The sequence below is a fragment of the Mustela lutreola genome, chromosome 7 (genome assembly GCF_030435805.1).
Source record: "Mustela lutreola isolate mMusLut2 chromosome 7, mMusLut2.pri, whole genome shotgun sequence".
Lineage (NCBI taxonomy): Eukaryota > Metazoa > Chordata > Mammalia > Carnivora > Mustelidae > Mustela > Mustela lutreola.
In genome coordinates this window covers 54,331,211-54,357,844 of record NC_081296.1, presented here as the reverse complement: position 1 = coordinate 54,357,844, position 26,634 = coordinate 54,331,211, and the positions used below count along the sequence as shown (strand labels likewise).

General features: G+C 40.0%; 1 protein-coding gene across 10 annotated transcripts in view; it reads right to left on the bottom strand.

Annotated features, from left to right (window-relative positions):
* The window catches only part of MAP2K5 (mitogen-activated protein kinase kinase 5), a 260,220-nt gene that overhangs the window by 212,075 nt on the left and 21,511 nt on the right, over positions 1 to 26,634 (bottom strand). For all 10 annotated transcript variants that reach the window (XM_059180906.1, XM_059180907.1, XM_059180913.1 and 7 more), the window contains exons 4-6: positions 11,420 to 11,489; positions 7,115 to 7,155; positions 6,081 to 6,148 (exon numbers count right to left, since the gene is read on the bottom strand). In XM_059180906.1, coding sequence (XP_059036889.1) covers positions 6,081 to 6,148; positions 7,115 to 7,155; positions 11,420 to 11,489 — 179 coding nt within the window. The remainder of the gene's footprint in view (positions 1 to 6,080; positions 6,149 to 7,114; positions 7,156 to 11,419; positions 11,490 to 26,634) is intronic.

Sequence of the window (26,634 nt, the reverse complement as noted above, 5' to 3'; positions counted from 1 at the left end):
AAAAAAATGTGAAAATGTTCTTCTCTGGATATATATGGCTATGTAAACACCTATGGAATGAATTTAGGAAAAGCAGCCAGGGGATGCTCTGAAGTCCTTCTAGCTTTATAATCAGTTATACCCAAAGATATCCACCCACTTAGAAGAGTGGTGTACAAAATAGCCCCTCATCTCATCAATGTTCTAAATGGAAATTTAAAGCTTGTTTATTCTTTATCTACTCAAACCCTCTACCCATCTACCAAATTAACTCTCCTCTCTTGTGTAGTTGCGTTTCTTCCCAACATATCCATCCCTAAGACTGGGAGGTCCCCAAGAACATGGGCCACATCTTGATCTCCTCTATATCTCTGTATATTCCCTTCCCTTCCCACCCTTGAACGTAGTCCAGTGACTTGGCAGGTGCTAAGTGTTCAGTAAATGGTGGTTGTAGTTCTGGTTGTGATTTATTATATGGTAGTCCTACACACACACATACACGCACAGACATTCATTTGGTACCTTTAGTAAGCTATAATCAAGAAAGATCTCAGACTTCAAGTTTGACCATACTTGCTATTTCAAGTTATGATGATTATTCTTTCTAAATACTTCTTAAACTTCTGCTATGGTCAAATGCAGACTATGGAGCCTCAGTCCCTACTTTCTACAGATTTTATAAAATATGCCCTCAACCAAGGATTCTAAACTTTATTTTTTAAAAGATTTTATTTACTTGAGAGGGAGAGTAAGAGAGAGAGAGAGAGCATGAGTGGGGTGAGGGGCAAAGGGAGAAGCAGACTCCCCGCTGATGAGGGAGCCTGACTCCGGGCTCAATCCCAGGACTCTAGGATCATGACCTGAGCTGAAGGCAGACACTCAATAGACTGAGCCACCCAGGTGCCTCAGGATTCTAAACTTTAATAATGTCTTCCTGAGTCTAAGAATTCATGTACTAAAGTGGGAGTTAAGAATTCTGTAGAACAAGGGGCGCCTGGGTGGCTCAGTGCGTGAACCATCTGCCTTTGGCTGAGGTCCTGATCTCAGGGTGCTGGGATTGAGCCTCACAGCAGGATCCCTGCTCAGCATGGAGTCTGCTCCCCGCCCCTGCCCCACTCCTTCTCTTTCTCTCTCTCTCAAATAAATGAAATCTTTAAAAAAAAAAAAAAATTTTTTTTTTTGTAGAATGAGACTGAAATAGAAACACAGGTCACAAAATAAACTGACAAAATCAGTCCAGTTAAGAAAATAATAATAGTGGGGTGCCTGGGTGGCTCAGTGGGTTAAAGCCTCTGCCTCTCCCAGGGTTCTGGGATCAAGCCCTGCATTGGGCCCTCTGCTCGGCAGGGAGCTTGCTTCCCTTCCTTTCTCTCTGCCTGCCTTTCTGCCTACTTGTGATCTCTATCTGTCAAATAAATAAAAATAAAATCTTAAAAAAAAAAAAAAAAAAAGAAAATAATAATAGCAGCTATCATTTATTTAGATGATACCATGCGCCAGAAAAGGCGCTAAATGCTGTTACATATTATCCTGATTTAATCCTCACAGTAACAATAGCCCTGTGGGAATAATTTATTAAGGAAACTAAGGTTCAGACCTCTTCAGTCTGTTTCTCTTATACACACACACACACACACACACACACACGCAAACATACATGCTTATTTTCCCTTGTAAATATATAGAATCTTGGGGCGCCTGGGTGGCTCAGTGGGTTAAGCCGCTGCCTTTGGCTCAGGTCATGATCTCAGGGTCCTGGGATCGAGCCCCGCATCGGACTCTCTGTTCAGCAGGGAGCTTGCTTCCTCCTCTCTCTCTGCCTGCCTCTCTGCTACTTGTGATCTCTCTCTGTCAAATAAATAAATAAAATCTTAAAAAAAAAAAAAAAAATATATATATATATATATATAGAATCTTGTAATCCCACAGATAACTCCCAATTTAACAGTTACAATTACTGTAAAAACAAAAATAACCAAACAGTTCTCCACAGATACTCCATAATGTCATACAACTTGAAATAATAACATTTTGATTCATTGCATTTATAAAACACCTTTCATCCAAGAAACAACATGTGATTCCTTAATACAGCTTCATCAATCTTCCTAACACCGGAGGTAGAGAAATGTAAAGTTTAATCATCCTGAATTTACAGAAGTAGAAAGCCACAATATTTAGGCAAGGCCTTGACTTGGCAGTGGGACTTGAATTCAGTAATTATGGCCTAGCAACACCATGTGGCTTAGTAAGCTCGGTTTAATAAACAATCATCCACCTAAGGCAAAGACTGATTCATGCTTTGAGAGTAACCAAGGAGAATGCAGATTTCATTCATTATGCCAATGTCTGACTACCACTTGGTCTCATTAAAAGAAAAGTCTGGGGGCACCTGGGTGGCTCAGTCAGTTAAGCACCTGTCTTTGGCTTAGGTCATGATCCCAGGATTCTGGGATGGAGCCTCACATTGGGCTCCCTGCTCAGTGGGGAGTCTGCTTCTCCCTCTGCCCCTTACCCTGCTCATGCTCTCTCTATTTCTTTTACCCTCTCTCTCAAATAAATAAATAAAAATCTTAAAAAAAAAAAAAAAAAGAAAGAAAGGAAAGAAAAATTCTGGTAATTTCTTTGTTCCTCAGTTTACTCAATATTTTGTTTATCTGTAATAGTCACAGCGACTTGGGCTATTTGAAAATCACTTTTAAAAACATTTTAAAATTTAAATGTGATGTTATTGTAACCCTGACACTTTAAGAGGGGCACTGAGACATCTAAAGAAGAGGAAATGGGTGAGGGGACAAGAAATATTGTATTGGAGAGGCTTGAATGAGTTGGGAGAATTTAATTCAGAGACAAGACTAAGAGGGATTATAAATTTGTTCATCCACTCATTCATTCAAGCATTACTGACTATCTCCTATTGCCAAGCATCACACTGGGAATTGGGAATTCAGTAATCAATATGCTACAGTCACTGCCCTCAAAGAGTAGAGAATCTACCAGGGCACAGAAACGATTGTAACACACTGTGCTAATGGCCACAGCAAAAGCAGGCATCAGGGCATTAGGGAAATTCATAGAGTAGGTACCTGGTATGGACTAGGAGGTGGGCTGTCATCAGAAGACAGCAACAGCATGGTTCCTCAAAGATGACCAAGGCAGGCCAGACTGAAGATGAAGGGGGGGAACAAAAAAAAGGAGGAAAGCAGGGAGGGCCGGGAGTAAAAGAAAACATGATCCACGGAGGGCACCCTGCACTCATCAGCGAAGCTAGAATGTCAGGTAGGAAGGGGCAGAATGGGCAGGGGGCCTCCATGTGAGAGGCCGTTACTCATCTGCAGCCCCACTGATTTACAGAGCCTGAACTGCCTCAGCAGAGACAGAGCCGCTGGACTCCAGCAGGACTGAGAAGGGACAGATGTAGGGACTGGTAGATATGGCACTGAGGGAGGCCCAGGAAGCAGTGAAAGATGCCTGACAAGTTGGCCACTGGGTGGGTGCGGGAGAATTTGCTGAGACAGGAAATCTACAAGAAGTTCGTTGGGAGGGAAGACAACAGGAAGAGCCCCCTAGAAGAATAACTCTGCTCGGAGGGCCAGAAGAAATCTTTATGAGTGGACGCTAAAAGGAGACTCATTTCGGCTCATGACAGAGAATATTTTAAGACAGAGCTCTGTGAAAATGGACAGGCTACCAAGGCCAATAAAGTGCATTCATGCTATAAGGGATATTCAGGAAGAGCCTGGATGACCATTTGGCAAGGGGTAGAGAATCAAGCACCGAAACAGAGCAGGATTAGATGGGTGCTTCTCAGACTCATTCCCCACGGTAGGGGGTCTTTTATAAGCAGAGTGGCCATGGCACTGTCCAGCAGGCCATCTGATGGCTCACCAATACCAATACGCCGAGAGGAAAACTCAAACACAAGGCCATGCCCATCTGGCTTCAGTCTACCTCCTTCTCTACTGTCCCTCCAATGTTCTCCTCCCCCTGTCCACAACCCCCCAATCAGCAGCCCTCCCTGGGCTCCAGCTGGCTCTTGATGTGGTTAGGCCCTTCTTACCCTTCAGGCCGTGAGAGAATGCCTCTCTCTACCCAAGAAGTCTACCCTGCCCATGCTGTCTAAATCTAAACATATCCCTGCACAGTGTTCTCTCCCTTCAAAACCTGCTTGCTTCCCTCATAACACTAATTACAAAGTGTGATTGTCTGTATATTTGTTTTTTTTTTCCCCTGTATGTCCATTAGATAGCAAGCTCTAGAGGATAAGGACCACACTTGTATTTCTAGTGCACAGGACAGCCGCTACTAAATAGGTGGCACTCAATAAATACTTTTGATTAGTTATCAACATGGGACACAGAATATGACCAACCTAGGATGGCACATTAAAGTCTATGGTAGCTCTCTTTCAAAGTGTACTTCTCCCATAACAGAAGTCACTATGGGAGGAAACCACCATCACCAGCTGGGAGACTGTTGCATCCCTAGGAAAGATGCTGCAACAAAAGGTCAGACAGTCTTCAAATTTATGTCCCCCCAATTTTATGAATATACACAGTAATTCTTAAAAAACCAAGCTAATTTACTCATGCTGTTAAAGCTAGATCTCAGAAAACTGAAAAGTTATCCTTGCCCCTTCTCTAACTGACCATTTTTTTCACCTCTATCCTGCTTTTTCTACCACGACAAAATGGGACCTAAGACACCAGAGAAAGACTTTGCTTTTCCTTAAGGCTCAAGGTGAGTCTGCCTGAATAACAACTTTTATGAAAGGAGTGGATAAAATTAAATGTTGGGTCTTCCTTGTGCTGAGTGTAACAAGTGACCCCAGGCCAGTGCCTCCACTCTGGGGCCACGGCTCACAGGCCCAACAAGCGTGAGGAGAAAAGCTGCAAAGGGCTAAGGCCAGGGCCAAGCCCTAGAATGAGGACTAAGAGATATACCCCTTGTGCCCACAGGACAGATGAGTCTCTGGTGAATTACCAGGCTAAGTGTACTTTAAGACAGAATAAATTGCTTAAAAAGGAAACACGCTTTAAAAGTTGTGTGCTCGCAGCAGGAAAGCTGGTGAGTAGACAGACTGACTCTGCAGTAAAGCAATGGAGGAAGTGACTCTGGGGGGAAGGAGGCAGGAGAGTAAAAGGAGAGCCACAAGGAGAGCCTTTAAATTACCCTCAGGAAAGCCCCCGGCAAAAGAACCAGGACTCTGGGTTAAGGAGGGGCGGGGAAGGAAGAGGAGAAACCCAAACTCCATCTCAGCCAATAAAGGGCAATACTGGTTATAGCCCTAAACCCAGAGAAGCCTGGGAACAGAATGGAAGGGCGGCTGGATGCTGGCTTTTCAGTCATCAGTGGGAATCCTCAAATCCAGGGGATCACCTCAACGGTGTCATCTTCAAGTATGGCCATGTGACGTTTACTGGCTGAATAACCACACGGATAACCAGAAGGACCCAGAATTCTGTTGACTTAAGCAGGCCACTCCTTCTACCTGAGGATGGGATCATCTGGAAGTAAGTTTTCAGGCCTGTCAGAACACTTTGAAAAGGCTCTTGAGTGTTCAGCATCCCATGCCAGTGTGGGAAACTGCTAGCATGAATTAATGAAGATGATTTTCCTTCTATAAATAGCTTCAATCTTTGGTATGACCAAAGATACAAAAAGAGCAAAGTGACTGGTCAATCTACTTCACTCTCCCCTTGCCTCTTTCTGGTGAGGATGTCAGGGGATAATGATACTGCCAAAAGACAGGAAGCAAGAAAAAAATAATGAGCATTACACAATTTATGAACTGGATCATCAAGGCATGAAAGGCACTGAAGTCAAAGGCAATGAATTTTCTGTGTAATTTGGAGACTGAAGGAACACCGTTCCACAGACCTACATTAATAGTTTAAAATGTCTCATTCCATCTTCTTCAGTGAGGCCCTTTCTCTCTATTCAACACATAGCTATGGTTACCCAACTAGTCAAATTTCTTCTCAGCCACATACACATTCGCATGGTCTTAGAGAAACAAGGGGTTATCCCCAGACCTCTTCCGCACCCCTAACTCTGTAGATAAGCATGCTTACAGGCACACTTCACTTGCTTGCCCTCACCTATTGCTTGGGAGTGAGTCGGAGACTGCTGGGCTATCGTGTTGGGAGGGTCCAGCCCGGGTATTCACCTACAAGGAAAGAAAGAATCTCGATCAGTCTTGTGTTCTGAGGACACAGTTCCAATTAACCTATAATTTGCCACAAATTTCTCATTTCACTATGAAGGTTAATTAGCTTGTTGCTAGACAGACCCACGGTCAGAGTCTATTCAGTATATAGGTTACAGAACTGTACAACCCGTATATTACATAATACACTTTTCCTGTCATTATTCAAATACTGAGCATTGAAATAAGGGAGAGATAAATGGGAAAATTTCAACTCACGGTCCAGAACAGAATTCAATTCACTGTTCTGTTTTGTTTCATCTACAAAATGATATGTTCAAAAAAGAACATTAACAATATATCCAGAGGTTAGTGGTGAACATCAAGTTTTCACATCTTTCCAGCTCCAAAGCCAAACAGAACACCCTAGCATATTTCTTATTCACTGGAAAATGAAATCCAAATAATTAATTATAAAATGCTTGACTCTAATACAATAGCTAGCTTTTCTTTCCAATGTAAAGCTATAAGCAGAAATCTGGAATTCAAAAGACACAGAACAATGAAAAGACATTAAAGAGATACATGTTTCTAACATAAATATGTCAAAAGAAGAGGTGGGTATTCTGTGTGTGAGATGCTTATGTGCTTAATTAATCACTGAAATGAAATCTACTTTCATTCAAATAAATCGTTGTGGGCACCAGAACCTAGAATCATCCTGAAGAAATGGACCAACAAAAAAATTCCAAAAAAAAAAAAAAAAAAAAAAAAAAAATACGGCACCAAACCCCTTCTATTCAAATATGTACACATACTGAGCAAATACTACAGATGAATCCCCCTCCACATCCCGTTTAAAAAAAAAAAAAAAAGGAATCGCTTGTCAGAGCTTGAGAAAGTGCAGTTTTATTTGACATTTCAATAAGTGGAACACAGCATTACAAATCCATCTAACTTTACTGAAACAATTATTGAAATTCGTACCTTCAGGCCATGTATGTTCCGTTCCCCAGGAGGCTTGCAGGCTGAAACAGTAATTGACTAAATTGTAGAACACATCAGGGCCATTTACAAATTTGCTCAAAATGAATCGTTTAAAAAGAAATGAGGGTGACACCAAAATTAGCAGAGAGAAATGATTGAAAAGTGGCTCCCAAGACCCAAAGTGGGAATTATGAACCAGGGTTTTTAACTTGCAGGAGTGAGCATTTATAAATGCAAAGAGCTTTCTGACACCACCTCATATAAATTCCAATTTCTGCTTAAAACATATAAAAATCAAGTTAACTGAGCTAAAATGATTAGATTCCTTTCATAACTCAAATTTCTGCAATCTTTCCTCAACTCTATTACACTGTATATTTGCTATCACTTAAACTACTTTAAAAATAGCTAGGGTTTTGGTGGGGGGGTAGCAGCAGAAATCTTTTAATGCCAGAAAGATGGTTAGAGACTTTAAAATGGAATATTCAAGTTTGAATACCAGTTTGCACAGCAATAAGTAGTAAAATTTATTAAAATACAGAGATATCACTAATTTTACTACTTTTTTTTCGTAAATCTTGACATCTAATATTTAACTCTAAAGATAAAACCATGCCAGGAAAAATAATATTAATTTCCTGACACCACCCTGAGTTACAGGGTAGTACTTTTCCAATTCAGCAAATGCTTCCTCATCATGTGTTAAAAATAAAAATGTGTCCTGCCCATTTTATAGGCTGCTTCCATCTGAAAACTACAGTGCCCTACAGATTGTATGTTAAGGGACTGTCAATTGTAATTGATTGTTTGAGGAAGAATATATTTGATTTTTTTCTCCTCTCTCAGATGTACATGTATTCTTCCTCTGTTTCGGACAACAAGAAAATAAAACTGTTTAATAAAGAGAAGATGTGGGGGGCGCCTGGGTGGCTCAGTGGGTTAAGCCGCTGCCTTCGGCTCAGGTCATGATCTCAGGGTCCTGGGATCGAGTCCCGCATCGGGCTCTCTGCTCAGCAGGGAGCCTGTTTCCTCCTCTCTCTCTCTCTGCCTGCCTCTCTGCCTACTTGTGATCTCTCTCTGTCAAATAAATAAATAAAATCTTAAAAAAAAAAAAAAAGTTAAAAAAAAAAAGAGAAGATGTGGGTAATAATTACAAGGCATATCAGTTGTTTTAATTTGTATATTTTGAGTATATTTAAATTTATCATTAGTTTCCTAGAAAATACATCTAAACCTTAACAAAGAACTCTTATTTTCCCTAAAATACATTAAAATTAGGACTCCAAATCTACTTTCTGTAAAATGGAAATTAACTTTTTGAACAAAACCAAAATCACATATATTTGATGCCTGGTCCTTAAGGGACCATTAATACTTCCTAAGACAACACTTCAGAGTATTTCCACTTAAGTACCCAGTACATTCATAAACTTCATTTAATAACCAAGGAATTAGAGACAGGCATCAACTCTTACCTCTTACCTTAACATAGGCCTCATTACTCAACTGGCTTCTCAAACCTTTATGACTAGAAATCTACACAATATTCAAAACACCTAGTAACCTCACATTTCCTAAAGTTATGGAGTCAGAAGGAACATAAAGTTAATAAATTTTCATCCTTATTAATATGTAACATATCTCTTAACTACAGAGAGCACAGGCATGAGCTGGGAGTTACCATCCAAGGCAACTGTCTTACCTGGAATGAGGAGAACACCAATGTTCAAATAAAATCGTGTTCTCCTACCCTTCTCACTTGTTCAGTCTAGAGATTCTTTTCAGCCTGGGGCCTGACCAGAGAAACTAAGGTCTGGGGGCCTCTAACCAAATAGGTATTAACCCAGGCAGCCTGCCCAATATGTCTATCTATATCCTCGTTATAAGTGCGCATAATCTCATTTACATACATAAAATATAGGTAAGTAAGCCCAAGGCAAGACTATTTAAAAAACTAAAAAGAGTTATACAGGAGTGGCTGGGTGGTTCAGTCAGTTGAGCATCTGACTCCTGATTTTGGCTCGGGTCATGATCTCAGGGTTGGGAGATAGAGCCCCGCATCCACTTGGCTCTATGCTCAGCGGGGCGTCTGCTTCTCTCCCTCTTCCCCTGGCCCTCCCTCCACTCACACATACAAGCGCACACTCACGCTCGCTCTCTCCCTCTAAAATAAATAAATAAATCTTTAAAAATGAATAAATAAACAAAATAAGAATAGTTGTTCAATAGCATCCAAGAAACCACAGAGACAGGGGGCTGAGTCTCATATTTTAAAAAATTCAAGTCTGGCTTGAAAGAACTTTATTTAATAATTTATGGGAGCCTAACAGTCTGTACTAGGACCACATGTGATGATCACATCTCATATACCATCTTCTTTTAAGTATCTTCTCCCTGCAATATACTGTTCTCTGCACTTCTACCAACCCCTCCAGTCCACCCCCAAGCACACTCCATGGATATTTTCATTTAAATGCACTTCCACTTTAAGCAAATTATGACTTAAACACAATTCTTACTCAAAGGGTATACTAACCACTTACAGGCTGTTGTGGACTCTGAGGTTACTTAACCTCTCTGAACCTGTAGATTCTCATCTATACCATGGAATCAGTAATGCTGAATAGGCAGAAATGTCAGGAGAATGAGAAATGATAACAGTTAAAGCAATATTAATGCCTACAGAGCATTAATAAATGGTCACTACTGCCAGGAGAGGCAGTACAATGGTGTGGACAGTAAGACTGCAAAGGACAGTCGCTCACGAAATAAAAGCAAAAAAAAAAAAAAAAAAAAAAAAAAAAAAGCCTGGAAAGATTTTTGGATGAAGGGAAGTAAATCTTTTACTGGGGTAGGGGCAGGGGCGGGGGGAACCACAAAGACCCACAACATCAGAACTATAATTTTCCACGTCATATTAGAAACTAGCATATTTTGCTACAACAAAAGAGTTATGATGTCAAGTAGGGAAACAATCAATTAAAATTTTCAGCTGGCAAAAAAAAAAAATGTATGCTTTGTGGAGAAACAATTTTGAAACTTGCCCAAATTCTCCCATCACTGAAGATAACGAGAAATGATCTCCATCTCTTATTATTGGCCTAATGCACAAAAATGGCAACATTTGCTTTTCTACATTTGCTTTTCTCTTTTTCATTTTCTGTTTTAGTTTTTAGTCTTCAGATACAAGAGAATTGAATTAATCATAATTTTTGTTTCAGACACACTATCAATGGCCCAATTTTATTTACTTACTTAGGTCTTTAATACATTATTATTATATAAGTACTCCTAATTGCACTGCCCACCTTAATGCTAGAAAGGCATTACTCTGGAACCCAGACCTTTTTGTGGGCTAACCAAATCAGCTGCCCTTGGAGACTTGATCAGTGTAAATAAGAGTCTACTGGTTAACTGAGCCACTCAACTTCAGAGTGTTATAGGCAATGAAAGTCTAGAACGTTTAATTGAAAAACCCACACCATGATTATTTGTACAGTATCTGTTAACAAAGGTAAGTTTAAATTATTTCTAGAAAAGTTACAACATTTCCTTATCTGCTCCGTCAGTTAGAAAATATGAATTCCAAGTGGGACAATGTATAGTGAGGGAAAGACTTAACGGCTTATATTACATGGTCAATTAAGCTGTTCTTTTTTTTACGATTCTTCAAATTTTGAGGGAACATTCATGTACAGTTGATCAATTGTGTCTGACACAATGCTAGTTTTGCCCACCTAAAAGGGAAAAGGAACATTATTTGACTAGGTGATTCACCAAAACTTACCCTCACCATCGAATATTTCTGGAGACTTAACAATTAAATTCCCATTTATGAAGATTCTCCATCATTTGGAAAATGCCACCCCCCAAAAACCAAGCACCAAACACTATCAATTCTCCCCTAAAACTCTGCAGTAAATCTTTGCTTCTGTACCAGCTGAACGCTTGCAGCTTTGGCTCCCATCATGAGCCACAATTTATAAATATCCAAAATTAAAGTAATTCATTTGCCTTGGTTTAGAAACCATGTGGACCCCCAAAGAGTTCTTTAAGCCAATGTAAGTATGTACTTCAAAAACAAAAAACAATCTAGTTAGCTTAATTTACTCTAGTAAATTAGATATTTTATCTGCCATAACTATAATACAGCCTGCAATCCCCACGATAATGAATACTTCTTTTGTTTTTTCAAATTAAGAGCTAAACATCATGTTATGTGCATTTAAACCTTTGGAAAACATAACTGTTGATGAAACAGTTTACTGAAATAATCATTGTTGATTAGAATTTGTTCAACATTACCTCTCGGAAATATCTGCAGAGGCTCTATTAACTGTCCATTTACTTGCTGTTCCATTACTGTGGAATAATACTGCAAAGAGATTATAGAAAGAGATTACTCAGTAATGTATGAATACTGGAACAGACACTTATGGGCTGTTTAATTCATAGTACTTCTGTAAATTGCTGGTATATACATATCAGCCTCGAGAATACTTTTCTCCTATTTGCACATAAAAATGACTATAATGAATAAGCAGGATTGAAAGTCCAGTATAATGTTACCCTCCACACTGTCATTTATCTTCAAAAGTAAAACCGGTGATTAGGAATTCAGTATTTAATCTCGAGAAATATTTTGAAAATGATATGTATTAAAAATGACACAAAGCTTTTTAGTGGAAACTTCTCAAATTGCCTCTTGTTCTTTTCTCTGGAAGACACTTTGCCTTTAGCTTGGATCTATGTGCCAGGTAGGAGATCAAACATTATACGTATTTGTGTATAAAATGTACAGATAATGGAAATCTAAACCATAGAGACTGTGGGACAACCAAACAAGATATGATCCATCCAAAGACGACAGGATTGATATGATAGAAAGCTGGCTCAGTTTTTTGTTTTGTTTTGTTTTAAAATATTTTATTTATTTATTTGACAGACAGAGATCACAAGCAGGCAGAGAGGCAGGCAGAGAGAAAGGAGGAAGCAGGCTCCCTGTTGAGCAGAGAGCCCGATGCGGGGCTCGATCCCAAGACCCTGAGATCATGACCAGAGCCAAAGGCAGAGGCTTCAACCAACTGAGCCACCCAGGCGCCCCAAAAGCTGGCTCAGTTTTAAGCAAACATCTTTTATGCTTCACTTTTATCAACACGTATTAGTATAAAACAAATGTCATTTTAAAATTCTGGACACATGGGGCGCCTAGGTGGCTCAGTGGGTTAAAGCCTCTGCCTTCGGCTCAGGTCATGACCCCAGGGTCCTGGGATAGAGCCCCGCATCGGGCTCTGTGCTCAGCAGGGAGCCTGCTTCCTCCTCTCTCTCTGCCTGTCTCTCTGCCTCCTTGTGATCTCCATCTGTCAAATAAATAAATAAATAAATAAAAATCTTTAAAAAATAAAATAAAATAAAATTCTGGACACAAAAAATTAGTTCCAAATGAAAAGGCTTTTAAACTCCTTCATAAACACAAATTCATTCACCAAGTTGTATTATGGCCTGACACCCATTTTTCCTTAATAGCCTAAGTTAATAAATCTAAGTGGTGACCATATGTCCATCTAACTTGGAGATGGATTTTGTGTCCTCATTTCTTTTAACACTTGACAAAGTGATGCTCTTGGTGGAAAAACATCAACGCTGAAAAACACCAATGTTGTGTTTTGAGGCGCTGTAACACACAGAGTGGAACTCTCCTTTCATTCTTGCTATTTTTTTTTAATTTTTTTTAATGATTTCATTTATTTATTTGAGAAAGAGCGAGCATGAGAGGAGAGAGGTCAGCGGGAGAAGCAGACTTCCTGCCAAGCAAGGAGTCTGATGCGGGACTCGATCCCAGGACTCCAGGATCACGGCCCGAGCTGGAGGCAGTCGCCCAACCAACTGAGCCACTCAGGCGCCCCAAATTCTTGCTATTTCTATATTTAATACACACACATATTATGGAACTGCCACCTTTTTGGAAATTCTTCCTTGATAATCATTATTTGCTGACACTCCAAAAAAGACGTTTTTAGAAGATACAGGCAGACATCTTCCTAAGGCCTTTATGCATATTAAAATTATTACAAAGTCATGGGTTTGTTTTTAGAAATAAAGGGGAGCCATGTAATTCTACATCATCTTGGGAATCACAAGCTAAGGATCCAAGGCTCTTTATCCTAAAAACAAATCAAGTGGATTTTTGATAGCTATGGATGGATACAAGTGTACACTGCTCTCCAAGGGCCTCCAAACTAGAAAGAAAACGGATCCTCTCCTTCTGTGGATGCAGAAGCTTATATACATACAGCATAAACACTTGTGACACACACACTGGAGCACATACTAAGCTGAATGTCTTTCAGGAGACTATATTCCTTAAAACCACAGAAATATACTGTTCGCCATTACTCAAACAGTGATGACAAGTAAATGAAATATCCATCATGTAGGCTGTCAACCTTTTGGGACAGCAATAACTGTTAACAAGTAGTCTGGAAAAATTGTCCGAAAATGACTTGTCCTCGGCTCACAAGTATTTGAGGTTTCCGTGGAAAATTAAGATGCCAGTGGCTATTTGGAACATTGCTCAGGTATTCTTTTTAATGGGAAATTTGCCGGTTATTGATCCACAGCATGTACCCCCTTGGTTCTGGAAGGCTGCAAGCAACTTTCCAATCAGTGGCTGTCAAAAAAATTACTGCCTTTTTATACTGATACAAGACAACAGCAGTGGTGGTGTTCTCCTATAGTTAATGCTTTTCTTTAATTAACTGCTATGTACAATAGGTTAGTCATTTCAGTCATTTCATTCAGTCATTTCACTGCAGTCCTAGAAACCAAAACAAATAAAATATCCTTATGCTTTATCTAACAGATTAATTATAGAGTTGTCTGAAACTGGTGCTTGGGGTCAAGTTTGAAAACAAATAACCTCAAATGTAAAGGGTCAGAACAGGTGCAATGCATTTTTTTCCTACTATAAAACCTTGCATGCATGAAATTGACCTGTTTTCCAACTTTATTTATTTACCTCACTAAATAAATAAATGAATGAATATAGTTTCCCTTTCATTTCAGATCTGTGCCAAATCTACTGGCAAACTATATATGCTTTTATAAACATTGTACATATTTTTTTTAGTCATCTATAACCATCTCTTTATGCTACTACACAGGCACAGTAATATTAAGTGCGCCACTTGCCAGTATCTCTAAAGCGAGTAGTTAGCGTTTGTTTTTTGCTTTCTCCAATTCTTCCAAATCCAAGGGACATTTTTTTTCCTGCTGAAATACTGGGCTTGATCTCTGTCTGTATTAGCAGAGAATCTTGTGGTAAAGTAATTCTGCATCAGAAACACACAGCAAAGGGTGGTAATTAATAAGCCCAGGGACTGGGCCCACTCTAGGCAGGTGACTCCAGAGCAGGTCCTGTGAGGGCTGGCAGGCTGCCAGTGAGGGACAAGACCCAGGAGCTCGGGCTGCCGCATACGTAGCGTTCTCTGAGGAATAATACAGCGCGGAGCCACAGGTCTTTCCTGGCACAGAGCAGTCCTGACAGGCCACAGGCCTGTGTCACCCGTGGACACAAGCAAGGGACTTGAGGAGTTAGAGGACCCCAGAGTGCAAGCCTGAGGACTGGCCGTTCCCCAGCACACCAGCTCAGTGAGGAAACACTGGCTGCCCCTTGGATTACTCCTGTGAAATGAAGATGCTACAGAGCCAGAACAGCACCAAGAGACTCATGGAGGGACAGGAGATCGCCTCAGAGCCATGGAGCAAGCTGCTTCTCGACCCAGGTAGACTCAGTGTTTCAGAAATTCTCCCTTTAGGTCTTGCTTCAGCAGCACGTGTCCTAGAAATTCTCCCTTTAGACAGAGCCTTTCCAATTTTGTTCTAAATAGTGATCAAATAAACAATAGTGACTTTTACTAGCCCAAAACAAACTGAAGAAAACAAACAAAAACCTCAATCCTGTATGCCAAGACACTTTACATGGCTTGCACAGAAAAGTGACAAAGTGACATGATAACATTAATGGGGCCATAATCTGAAGCTATCCAAACGACTGCCCGAATGCAATCTCTATGACCCTATCCTGGCTTTTATTATCCTGAACACAAAGCCCTGCACACAGTAGGTGTTCAGTAACTATTTCCTGACTGAGACGGGGCCTACTTCTGATTCTGCCACCTATTACGTAGCCATTAATCCTCACCAAGCCCCAGCCTCCTCCAAATGAGAGGGAAGCGAGCTAGTCTATTACACAGGGTTGCCATGAAATCTACCCACAGCAGCACTGTTTGGGAAGGCACTTTGTAAACTGCAATGCCTTACCGGTGGTTGAGAAATTAAAAAGTGAGCCTCCTACCGCTAAAACAACAGCACTTTCTTAATAGAAGTCTGCCTACATTTCAAAATACAAAAATAGTTAGGAACAAAAAGCACAAACTATTGTGCTCACACTGAATACATCAGCAGCAGTTACAAAATGTGTTTTCGGCTGGTATTCCTGGCAGAATCCGTTACACGGAGTAATTGCAGCAATAATCAATAAACTAACTGAGTAAAAGATTAATCAGTTTTGTGATTGCTAATGGAATCTCCAGTACCAGACTCAGATTAGTTTCAGAGTCCCTCTGAGATGTTCTTCAAAATCCTTAAACAATTTTAATAAGGATGTGACAAAGTTTAGCACAGTTATCCAAAAATCTAATTAATTTGAAACAGAGGGCCAGATTCAACGAGGGGATAGCAAGTACAATTCTTGGTTTGTTTTGTTTGCAAGCTTATCAAACAGTGTTCCTATTTGTTATGAACCTAATTCTAACAGCACAATTCAATCAATAATTACAACATTTTTTTTCTTCATGGAAATGTGCTACATAAAAGACTTGAGTTCTAAAATAGCACAGTTTAATTTTACAAGGCGCAAATTCTCTGTTAAAAGAGAGCAAGACGAGAGACAGAGAGAGATACACGCACACACATGGCTACTTATTGACCACCTACTGTGTACTCGTTTCATTAGAAGCTATTTATGTTTATTCATTTAATTTCTCGCAACCCTATTCCGTTCTGCAAGGGTCATTCACAGATGAAGCCAACGGTTTATCAGTGAATCCTTCCACCCCAGCCAAAAATTACTTCTTTCATTCTAGTCCATACATAAAATGTATGTTTACTGTTTAAGAGTCAAAAGGTAAGTTATCTCTTATTTCTCAGACCTCAAAACATTTACATAAACCAGGCTACCAGGCAGCCTGCTGAGCCGGTGGGACTGTGGCTTCTTCAGGTATGACTGGTCAGGCCGTGTCGCCAATCATTCACAGACTAGGGATGCACCTCCCTCCTTCTTCAGCCTCTAGCTCTGGTTTTCCTCCTCCCTCTCTGACCAGTCTAAGCAGTTTCCTATAAGTGGTTCTTTCCTCACCCCTCCTTTAAATGTTAGAGCTCCCCATGGTTTTTCATCAACCTTCTCTTCTTATTTCATACTCTCCTTGAGTTAACTTCAGCCACTCCAAAGGTTTCAATTACCAGAGGAGTCATTGAGACTAATTAGGAGCTGATGAATCACAAATCTTTATTTCCAGCCCAGATTTCTCTCCTAAGATTCGGAACGTACCCAACTGGTTGTCCAGAGGCCCCTCAAATTCAACAAGTCTCTACCTCTCACACCTCTCCCTCATGCCCTAGACCCATCTTCCACCACCCAGGCTCACTGTCTCAGTGAATGACATCACAATGACCTAGTTTCCCACGCCAGAAAGCTGAAAGGAAGCCAAAACCCCCTCTTTCCTTCTTTCCCACACTCAATCGATCATCAGTTTTATTAACTGTACACCTTTCCAGCTTCTCAGTTCCTTCAAGGGAGGGCCCTCCATGATCTAGTCTACCTTCCTTCCCAACCTCGTCACACACCCTCTCCTGCCTCCCTGTCCATGCCACACTGAATCACAGGGAGCGCCTCCTGAACGTACCAGTCGTCCTTACACAAGAGTTCAGACATACTCTTCTCTCTGCCTAAAATATCCTTCCCAGTCCCTTTGAGCTACCTTACTCCATTTAGACACTACGCTCTTTAGGAAGCCTTCTCTATCTCCAAAGCTACACCAGGAGCTCCTTCTTATGCTCACAGAGTACCTAATGTTTAAGCATATTATAGCACTTATCACTCTGCTTGGTAATTATGAGTTTTCACATCCTCCCACACTGAACACTGATGGCTTCTTTGTTAATCTCCCTGAGCGGACCATGGCCCCTTTAAAGAATGAACTATATGTTCACTGTGCCTGTGCCAATCAGCACAGCACTTGGCTATCCCATAAATATTTAACTGTATAAAACTGCTGTACCAATAACTGAGCACATCAATGCATGAGTGATCTCAGGCCCTAGTTCTACATTTACTAGCTCTATGACCTTGAGAAAGGTATGCAATTTGTGCCTCAGTAGTCTCCACTATAAAAATGAGGAATATAGGGACACCTGGGTGGCTCAGTAGGTTAACTGTCTGACTCTGGATCTCAGCTCAGGTCTTGATCTCAAGGTTGTGAGTTCAAGCCCTGCACTGGGCTCCACACTGCCCATGGAGCCTACTTTAAAAAAAAAAAAAAAATGGGGGGAAAATACCTGCCTTGCTCACCTCATAAAGGTATTAAAAAGATCAAAATCAAAGGAGCTGGTATATGAAAAATCTTCTATAAAGTACTTGGAAAAAAAATCTTGAAACAGGGCACAGGGCTATGAATCTCCCACTTCCCAACATTACATCAAAGAGAAACGTTCATAACAGTAGGGTAATATAGAAACCCCTAAATTAGATCACTTTTAGACCAAATACAGAGGTTGAATTTAACTGTTTATCAAGACTCAGTATTCCCTCCCATTCCCTCAATTATTACAGTACTACAAACAATAAGGTAATTAAAAGGGTATGATAAGGAACACATTGTCTATCTTTCTTCTGGAAGTTCATCAAGGGCAGGGGCCCTGTCTTGTGTATTTTATTATCTTGTAGGGCAGAGGTATTAAACTGGAGTCTCTATGAGTCTTAGGAGAGCTTTCAAATTCCTGAAATTACATGTGAAACATTGTGTTGTGTGAATTTTCTGGGGAAAGAATAAACAGTTTTCCTCGCCCTCTCAAAAAGACCTGTGTCCCTAAAAACCCAAGACCTCACTGCTGTATAGTGACCAGCACTGACTCTTACACATGATAGTGTTCCACAAATATTTAAGGGAAGGAGGCAGGTAAGAGCTGATGGAAACAAGGTAACTACTCTCATGGCTCATACCTTCTGACTCTGGCAAGTCTTACACACCATCCTGCATCAAATCAGGTTTATGTATTATGCTTCTAGACATATAACAGGACAGTTTCCTAAACCTCTCCTTAACATGCCTCCTAACAGACTCAGTACAGTGTTTCTACTTATAAGGAAAAAGCATGCTGGTTTTTTCCTACTAATGATAAAATTTTCAGATTCTTGCTCAGTCAATATTGCAAGCATACCCCATTATAAGAAGCCCAGTCAGTAATTACAGCAATAATCAATAAACTAACCAACTATATGCAGTCCATAGTTAATTTATTAGTTTTCCCAGTGAAGAACCCAACAATCTAAACTGTTAAGTGGCTCTAAATTCAATTAGGACACTGCTTAGTGTGTCCTCAGTTATGCCTTCTTTTGATTATTTCTTGTTTCTATGACGTTGACCTCTTAGGATACATACAACTGCTCCAGAGTCAAAAGCAGCATAAAAAGCAAATCTATTTTGAATACCAAATTAATATCTGCATTTACTTACCTGGTTCCAGATCCCCCACTTCTCAAATAACTCCCCACACGCCTGCCTTGAGGGGCTACAATGTGCACATGCTCTTCCTTGAATGTCTCTGGACCAAGGATTCACATATGGTAATGGATTGGTTAGATGATGAGAAAGAAAAATCACAGTGAAGTCTTCCACTGAAAAGGTCAACAGGGAACAACCTTGGGGCCTGTTTATGGGCTAATATTATTGGATAGATGTATTTATTAATGATTTGGAAGTGAAAAAGACAGTAAGTTGGCCATGTTTAACGATAACACTGTTTGTTTTGGATAAGAAAACCATAAAGGGTGTTAGGGAGCTCCAGATGGTCTTAATAAAGGTTTGGGAAGCCAATGGCAGATGAACTTCAACTTGGATAAGTTTAAGGTAATGTGTGTTGGCAGAAGGGGTTTAAATTTGTATTCAGCAATGGGTCCAAAGTTTGTAGGATCCTCTTGGCTGATGCTTTCAGAGTCATCACCATGGTTAGCTTGGGACAGTGTCTACACTGACCTTGCATCTGATTTCTAGGCTGCAACAATTCCGTTATACCTCTAAAGGAGAAGTTTAAATACAGTAGTTCCCCCTTATCCATGGTTTTGCTTTCCATGGCTTCAGTTACCCGTGGTCAAAGGCAGTCTAGAAACAAATGGTTCTCCTTCTGACATGTCAATAGTAGGTCAATAGTAGCCTAACACCAGGTCACAATGCCTATGTCACTCAACTCACTTCATCTCTTACAGGCATTTTATCAGCTTTCAGCATCACAAGATGGGTGGGTATAGTACAATAAAGAATTTTGAGAGAGAGAGACACCACATTCACATTATTCTCACTGTAGTATACTGTTATAATTGTTCTATCTTATTATCAGTCATCATTGTTAATCACCTGCTGTGCCTAATTTATAAGTAAAACTTTACCACAGGTATGTATGTATAGGAAAACACATGGCATATATAGGGCTCAGGCATGCACTAGGGAGAATCCTAGAATTTATTCCCCAGAGGAAATGGGGGACTGCTGCAGTACCTTCAGGGAACCTGTCACTTAAATAAAATAGGACCCTCAGGCCATGCAGACAGCAGGCCAAATGTGACATTTTCTTTCACTCTATTTAGCCATTCCAAATAGTGCTTGATAAAGATCCAACCTACCACTCAACTTCTACTAAAAAATGAATAAATGAAAAGGCGGTGAGGAAAGAGTAAAGAACATATAAGTAGTAGAGAAACATATATATGGAAAGAAGCAACTCTATTTGAAATTTTCTATTATTTCAATTTATGCCTTTTTGGACATATTTCCTAGATTGATAATTTGCTGAATTTCTCAAACTTTACTGTAAGGCAGTGTATTTACATTCACCTTTCAGATATATGTAGAAAATACCCCTCTCATTTTCAGTAAGACCAGCCTATGAGAACAGAGGTTTAGTAAGAGCTGCCAACAAGTCCTAACAACTTGGTCTTGCTCCACAGCAAGCCACCTGCCGGAGGTCCAACATTCCCCTGCAGCCCGCATCTCCTCTGAAGACAAGCTCCTAGCCATCATCCCTCTGGGGCTAACTGAGGTACCACATGGTTCTGTTGCCTCATGCCAACTGCCTCCACGTAGGACCCCAGAGGAACCAGCCTCGAGGCTACACTGAGTCCTTCACAGAGATGGAGCTGAACCAGAAGTATGGTCATGTTAACGACAGAATCCTGGTGATGCAAAGCACCCTACAGCACCCCGGTGTCCCCTGCCTGAGGCCTGCTTGTGCTTGCCTTTCCTTTTGCTTCCAGCAGCCACAACATAAACGCCCTGCTCTGATGCAAGCTTCTATATGCTTCTGCTCCTCGCAAGCGAAGATGCCCGAAGATATCTCATAATGGGGGCTACCGACACAGCTACCGCATTTCTGTCACTATTTGATGGGCATCCAAATGTCCCAGGCAGCACAAAGAAGGGAGTTAAAATAACCTACCTCTGAAAAAAAAGGTTTTATTCTTTGACTAGGATGGGAAAAAAACCCAAAAACTTTACTTACAGCTTAGAGCATGTTATTATTTGAGTAAAAAAAGAGAGCATGAGAGAGATTTCCAAAACCATTTATTTCATTCGGTTCACCTCTCCTTGTGCCATTTCCCCACCTTGCGAGGAGAACATTCTGCATTATCAGCTGTTCAATTGAACTGCACTGAGCTGATGTTGCCGCCCAAGTTCAAAGTAGAACCTATTTAATATGGAGCATATTTAAAAGCACCATGTGGAAAATGAGCTCCAATCTCCTGCTCTTTGAAGAAAACTTTCTAATAGCAAAGGCGTTGGTGCCATTAAATGTTCAGCTCTACGGTGGGCAACAAATTCTGTGGTAAAACTCAGTCTTGTAGATAAGGACAAAAATCTTCACCATTTCAAAGCCCAGGGCACTCATTCAGGTAAGCAGCTGACTCTCAGTTTTGGCTCAGGTGATGATCTCTGGGTACTGAGATCTGGCCCAGCATCACGCTCCACACTTATCTTGGAGTCTGCTAGAGATTCTCTCCTTCTCCTTCTCCCTTTGGCCCTCCCCTAACTCACAGGCTCTCTGTTTCTTAAATAAATAAATTTAAAAATTTAAAAACCCATTTTACATTTTTTTTAAAGATTTTATTTATTTATTTGACAGGCAGAGATCACAAGTAGGCAGAGAGACAGGCAAAAAGAGAGAGAGGTGGAAGCAGGCTTCCTCCTGAGCAGAGAGCCTGATGCGGGGCTCGATCCCAAGACCCTGGGATCATGACCTGAGCTGAAGGCAGAGGCTTTAACCCACTGAGCCACCCAGGCGCCCCCCATTTTACATTCTTATTCACACTCAGGTACACTAACATTCTAACAAATGGCATTCCTTTTTGATATCAGGGAAAAGGTAGTATTTGCAAAGCTTCCTCAGCAGGACCTCAAGAGATGCCAAAACAAAACCATCATTTCAAACCACCAGAAGTAAAGAGACTTGGTGGGGGTGAAATGATGTGGGACCGCGTCCAGGCCTTCCCATCCATTGGCAACACAACCTCTAACTGAATCTGCCCTCTGAGGGCCTCAGTCTCCTTGTCTATAAAATGCAACAGCTGGACAAGACTTCTAAGGCTCCCTTCCAACTCTACTTGAGTAACTGTATGATTTTAGAGGCAATCTCCAGGTTATGTATACTATGACAAAGCTAATCATATCCCAATTTACAAGGTACTACAGAGGTCAAGGAGTATTTTCCCTCATGGTACCCAACATGTAAAAAGGTACACAATGGTCAAGTATACCAAAGGGAATACTTACACTCCACTAAAACACAAGGTCTCCACAATAATGGGAGGCATTACGGTTAAATTCATCCCATACTCTTCTGGCAATGTGCAAAAATGGTATAAAGGCAGAGAATGGGCAAAATGAAGAAAATTATTCTTGTTAATACTGTGCTCCACTCACATAGGCCTCTCAGTATCAAGAGAACCAGGTGTAATAAATCCTGTACTAGACATGGGATTTAGCAGAAAAAATTATGAATCCATTTACAAAAACAAGATGTACTGCTGAGTTTCTTAATGAAAGGTCACCCAAAAGCCGAGGTTAGCATTAAAATAACCCCTCCTATAACTGGGTCTCAGTGATAGATAAAGCTTCTGGTGAATCAATAACCACGGCCCAGCACTGCTGTTTGGTGCTGAAAGGAAATGAAGCCAGCACTGCCAGACAACGAACACAAAGAGACAGAAGGAGAAAAATGACACACCATCTTTAATTTTCCCAGAAAATGAGAGGGGGAAACAAGAACATCAACAGAAATGTAAACTATATTAAGGGAATATTTAACAGGGTCCTGTAAATAATTAGCAATGATCAGGTATTTAGTTTTCAGAATATGTAGGTTGGATGTACTTTTTCTTTCCTAATAAAGCATTTCAGATTCTAATTAAAAAAATACTTTATGAAGGAATTAAAAAGATACAATAGTGTCAGAGGAAAAGCCATGATCCCAGAAGTGGAATATTCTAACAACATAACTTACAAGAAACTACACTATAAAAACAGATTGTTGATTAACACAAACTCATAACAAAACGCAGAGAGCGATCACAATGGTGCTGTAATAACACTTGGCTGCTGGATTCTCTCAATACATTAGATATCTCCTTGGAGACCAAATTATTTTACATTTTCTTAAAAGACAATTTATTATAGCTTTGTTTTCTTCTCATTATCTCTTAAAAATATATCTAATGAAGAAAGGAATACAACTTCTAAATAACTTACATAAAACGGTACTAATGTGTGACAATAGACTTTGGTTTAATATGTTGGTTATTATTTAACAGCACAGGACAACTTCTTGTCATGACAAATCCTTCCTACAATGCGATACTCCACGTGTCACATGTATCAAAAACCACTGTATGCCCTTGTTATGGCACACATAAAATTAACAGCCTAAGGCTGCTAGCAGTTTAAATAATTGATAAGTTTTCAATTAAAAAGGCAACATTTTCAGGTCTAATACAAGAATCTATTTAAATTACTGATAAAAACTTATGCTTCTGTTGGCCCAAAGCCAGAAAATGCTGGCATTCAAGGGGGAAAAAAGTAATTCTGCAAGTTCCAACTCAAACACTGCAAATTTTCTACCCAATTTTATGCAGAGACCAGGCTGTTTATTCATTTAACCTTTGTAATCAATGGAAAAGAATGATTACGGGATTTCCAGTAAAAGTGTCTCTAGTTTTGCTTTCCCTATATGGATTTTAAAGAAGTAATAAGGGGACTGTAAATTTACTAAATTTGCAGAAACTAATGAGAAACTCAGCTGCTTTTTACAGTAAATACAGGGTTAACCTGTTATCAGTGTCTCATCTTTCCCACCCACCACCCAGATCCTGGATTCAAAAAGTTTCCACTGAAAATGACCTAAAAATTAAAGACCATGCAGGTTTTTCGTAACAGATCAGCAACTGAAGGCTATCGATCAAAATCTACTGTGAGACTAAGTCCAAATGGTTCTCCTTATGGCAAAACTGGAACCCAGCGGAATTTTAATCATAAGAATCAAGACAGATCAGGGGTGCCTAGGTGGCTCAGTCAGATAGGCATCTACCTTTGGCTCAGGTCATGATCCCAAGGTCCTGGGATACAGCCCTGCTTAGTGGGGTGCCCCCCCTTGCTCAGCAGGGAGCCTGCTTCTTCCTCTCCCTCTGCCCCTCCCCCCATCCCGAACTCATGCTCTCTCTCTCTCAAATAAATAAAATAAAATGAAAATTTTAAAAAAAGAACCAAGACAGATCACAATGACATCCAACCAATTTTATGTGTAGTTTTCGAGAGTTTCCCCTACTCTTTATGTTTTAGTGTTTTTTTCAGAGCCTGACTCTAAACAAAGGGTATATGACAGTAGGACCATCTCAAGAGATAAAAGAGGAAAAATAAATCCACTTAGGCTCTAAATGACTTAAAGCTTGTTATCTCTCTTAGGGATATTTTCACTTAAAAAGATTTGCTCAAACATTCAGAATCAGAGTGATTGCAATCAGTTAAAATTCTTTGAGGACTTCAGGTTCCCATCTATAAATATTTAAGTGAATTAATGAGAAAGCCTGGACCTGATCAGCTAGACCACACAATGCATGGACCACTGCCAATTCATAGTAAAGGCTTCACCATCCATTGCAAATTGATAAAAGTAAAGAATACCAATTCACTATGTGGTACACATAGTGTGAAACTAATATAACATTATATGTCAATTGTACTTAAAAATAAGGGGGAAAAAAGAATGTAGTGAGTTTTACATAAAACTAAATTTACTCGCTTTTTTTTTTTTTAATTTTTAAGTAGTTTTCACACCCAACCTGGGGCTTGAACCCACAATCCCAAGATCAAATGTTGCACACTCCACTGACTGAGCCAGCCAGGTACTCCTAAATCTATTCACTCTAATGGTCACCTTTACGTTTGAGATTATGTACTGCCCATCATTTTTAATCTTTAAATGACTCTCACTGTTTTTCTTTGTTAGTAAAATAATGGTTAACAACAACGAATTTTTATTATTTATTTATTTTATTAACGTATGTATTTGGCAAAAATAAAATGTTACAATGCCTATGTCCTCCAATCTAAAAGTGAAAATTGATTAATTCGTGAAATACACAGATTTGGGGATCAATGAGCTAGATGATTTCTTTTGAGACTAAAAAGTGGCCCTATCGAAATCTCAGAAACTTGTAAGTTTAAAGACAATTACGTAACTCTTAATGTGTTTTCTTTCCTACAACACAAAAATAAACAATACATTTGAGAAAATAAGCATCAATCATAAGGAATATATACTACAGATATCTCAACTAAGGTACTACACACACACAAATCATCCAGAATATAATAATGGTGACACACAGACAGTTCCCCACTAACGTGCAAGGAGGTAGATGGGAAAGAGCATAAAACACCCTTTATAGCCCCAGCTTTCACATCTGGAGAGGCTGCACTTCAACTCCACGCTCACACTCACACTAGCCCTAAGTCCTTGGCATATCTCCTAGCCACTGCTTCCTCATCTAAAACATGGGGATGATAGTATCTACCTCACCAAGTGATTATTAAAACCAAAGAAAAATCAAATACCTTTTGTATCTAATATATATATATATGGCACTTGGAAATGATTATTAAACTCTGATGTATGCATAACATTTCTCAAAAAGGACAATTTGTCAGAACGTCCCAAAAGCACATGTTTGAAAGCACACCTTTGTGTTTGGCTATGTCAGAGACATGATAAAAGTACCAGAACGTCAGTAACATACTTTCCACAGCAGATGTGTGCTGAAAAACCAGAACCCATCTGTGTGTGTATGTGTATCTTCTAAAAATAAGCATGTCTCATTCTCAGGAGAGTTAGCCAATCTATCAATACTAGTGCTAGACCTTTCAGCAGACAATTCTCCTTTGCCTTTCAAGGTACTGATGAGCCCTGCTCTAAATTCTCAGTGCACAAAGACTCTCAAATAAGTTAATGGGAAGTCAATGGGAAATTGACTTTTCCTACTCTGTGCTGGTCTGAATGCAACGCTCTGTTAATCATGCCATCCTTCTTGTTCTCTTTCCTCCTACCCTAAATTAAAACTATTGGCGGAAAACCTTACAGATATTTTACAGTCTTCATTACAATGAAACAGTATTCTGGTAGAAGTTGAGGTCCATCAAAAATCTACAACCTCACTGTTGGCTAGGAATGGAGTCTCCTGGACAAGCAAGGGCCCTGATACCATCATTTCCACCTTTATACCACTTTGCCTTTGTCTAGAACTTTTCACTTTGCAAAGGTCTCTCACATCTATTATCCCATTTGATCATGCAATGAACCTGTGCAGTAGAAAGGACGAGTATTATTACCCATAAGTGACAGATGTGGCAGCGGTAGCTAGAAAGGTTAAGTGCTCTGCCTAAGGCCGGCAAGCCAGAGAGCCGTGGTCCGATCTAAGTTCAGTGCTCTGGTGCTCTCTCTACCCGACCACTAGAAAAGGTTTTGTAAACAGATTACAAACTCGGATGAAAGAAAATAAAATGTGTAAGAGGAAATAACACAGTAAGAGGCCAGCACAAATCAGGGCTCAGGGAAGCTGTACCTCCTCATCACAGCTGGACTTGTCAGGCTTAGTATTAAAGTTTTAGGAGTGTACACTTTTGTCTTCTCTACTTTTGTCT